This window comes from Gavialis gangeticus, unplaced genomic scaffold, assembly GCF_001723915.1.
Source record: "Gavialis gangeticus isolate Ggan-Ray unplaced genomic scaffold, GavGan_comp1, whole genome shotgun sequence".
NCBI classification, from domain to species: Eukaryota; Metazoa; Chordata; order Crocodylia; family Gavialidae; genus Gavialis; species Gavialis gangeticus.
Genome location: NW_017728997.1, coordinates 52,170,864 through 52,173,224, shown reverse-complemented (window position 1 = coordinate 52,173,224; position 2,361 = coordinate 52,170,864). Strand labels below are relative to the sequence as shown.

Sequence of the window (2,361 nt, the reverse complement as noted above, 5' to 3'; positions counted from 1 at the left end):
AGAGGTGGCGAGCTGCCTTCCATCCCTACCCCACCCCACCCCACCCAGCAACCCCTGGATGAGGTGCCCACAACTCTGTCTTGCTCCTGGCCCTGGGTCTCATTCACTGCCTGGGCTGGGCAGCACCCCCAGTCCCAGAACCTGCCCCACTTCCTCCCTTACCATGGGGGGCCTCTATTTTGCCCCATCCCCCATGCCCTTTCCCTCCCCCACGCCTCTTCCCCTCCACAGACTTACCTGCAGGGTGCTGCTCTCCATGCTGCCCAGCTGCATGTATGCAGCTATGCATATAAATGCAATGTCGGGGGGTCCTGGCCAGAAGGCACATTTGTCAGTGAACATTATTTGGCTACATCAATAGATAAAAGCTGATAGCCAATAATGTTAATTTTCCTTTTATTGATGCCAATCCAATATGCAACTGATATGCAACAGTTCACCTCTAACAGTAATAAGTTTACTATGGCTGCTTGCCTGGGGAGATCCAGCTGGACTGTTATCCACTGAGGTGGAAGAACGTTTTTTCTTATGAACAAAGTGTTTTCGTCTCTTCCTCCTCTTATTTGGTTTCTTCATGTCTGCTTCCAGGTTACTGTGAACACCTGGTGGTCTGCCAATCCTTTTGTTTCTCCTTTTCCCATAATAGTGTGCTGGAATGGCAAAAGAAAAGAGAATTTGCTTAATGTGTTATATAATGCAACTTTATCATCACTAGTGATTTGTCAGCCCCCATGAAGAGATAATCAACATGAGAAGTTTTTCCAATAGAAAACTCAAATCTGCAAAATTTCAACATAAATGAGTCTATATTCTTTCCTTCAATAAAATGTACCAGGTGAGAGTTTATGAATAAAGCTTTATTCGCTCAAAGGGGGTTTAAATTCCTCCACCTCTGAAAAAGGGCCAGTTTTTGCACAAAAATGCCATAGGTTATAGAATGGCAGATTTGGGTGGTGCAGCTTGTGGTGGTGCAGTATTTTGCAGACTGTTGGCCTGTACAGATATCTGGAGATGATATATGATTGGTTCTCACTTGTCCAAATGACCACATTAGATAATGCCCCTCTCCCCCACCCCTCTCTCCAAAACGAGACAGTTGTTCTCTAGCAGAATAATTTAGTTAAGTCTGTAAGATGCCACTCTACCCTGCAGCTAACTATCTCTCTGCTCAGGAATAATAAAGAGTGAAACACTTAAAAATATTCTGGAGTCTGTTATATCCCAGAGATTACTGGCAGGAGAAAAATAAAACCTTAGACATAACATGCAAATAATAAATATCATATGTTTATGTAGTACTATTATTCACTATGAAATAACCATATTTTTGGGTAAAAAACTGATTATGTAAGTACCTTCATAGCTTGCATCACTCAGAAGTGAAGCAATAAATTATTTGTAATTCATCTTCACGATCAGTTTTGATCAAAAGCACCATCTAAATCAAAGTCCTTACTATGGTTAAAAAGAAAACTGGTGTTTTAACTCACTGTATTTAGTCTTTGTCAGGACTGAGCAGTTCTCTGAACACTTATCTAGCACCATCTGGGGGCCGAAGAGGTTTGGACAGCACTCCAGTTTGATGCAAGTTTTCCTACAGAAATCTGCTACCCGATCTGCTGTTCTCACAACCTCCACAATGGCACGGTAACTCTTCCCTTTGTATCTGCCATAGGGAATATATGATCATAAACCATATGGCTCTACTACTGCAATAAAGGTGCAAGATTGAAAATTATTTAACATCAAACATTATATTCTTTTTCAGGATAAATATAGAGAATTTAGTGTTGGTGAAAGACTAGGAATTGGCAGTCATTTGAATCAAAATCCTCTCATTAGTAACAAAACATGACAGATGTCCACATAATAAACATTATCAAGCCAAGACAGAAGAGACATTTGGGTCACAGTGCCAAACGTTACTGTAATCCGCTATTATAAATGTAATTAGGGATCTACTTAAATCATGCCAAAATGATGGAAAATTTGTGGGCTGCTTACAGTGCCTTTTTCATGGCAAGCCCTCCCCCTCCCCTTCAACTGGCTGAGAGACCCACCTCTTGCTGTGGATTGGCCAAGAGGACTGCCTTTTGTGCAGTCCTGCCCCTTGCCACTGATTGGTAAAGGGCTGCCCTTCACAATTTAATAGTTTCATAGATGTTAGGGTTGGAAGGGATGCAAAGGGCTATTAGATCATCAAGTCTGACCCCCTTCCCCAGGCAGGAAAGAGTGCTGGGGTCAGATGACCCCAGCCAGGTGTCTGTCCAATCTCCTTTGGAAGTGTATTCCATATTTTGGCAACCCTCACTGTAAAGAACTTTTTCCTGATGTCCAGTCTGAATCTGCTCTTTTAGTTTG

At 42.3% G+C, this 2,361-nt stretch overlaps 1 protein-coding gene across 7 annotated transcripts in view; it reads right to left on the bottom strand.

Annotated features, from left to right (window-relative positions):
- The window catches only part of SFMBT1 (Scm-like with four mbt domains 1), a 171,483-nt gene that overhangs the window by 33,897 nt on the left and 135,225 nt on the right, over positions 1-2,361 (bottom strand). For all 7 annotated transcript variants that reach the window (XM_019505201.1, XM_019505207.1, XM_019505204.1 and 4 more), the window contains 2 exons: positions 1,491-1,666; positions 475-650 (listed from right to left, as the gene is read on the bottom strand). In XM_019505201.1, coding sequence (XP_019360746.1) covers positions 475-650; positions 1,491-1,666 — 352 coding nt within the window. The remainder of the gene's footprint in view (positions 1-474; positions 651-1,490; positions 1,667-2,361) is intronic.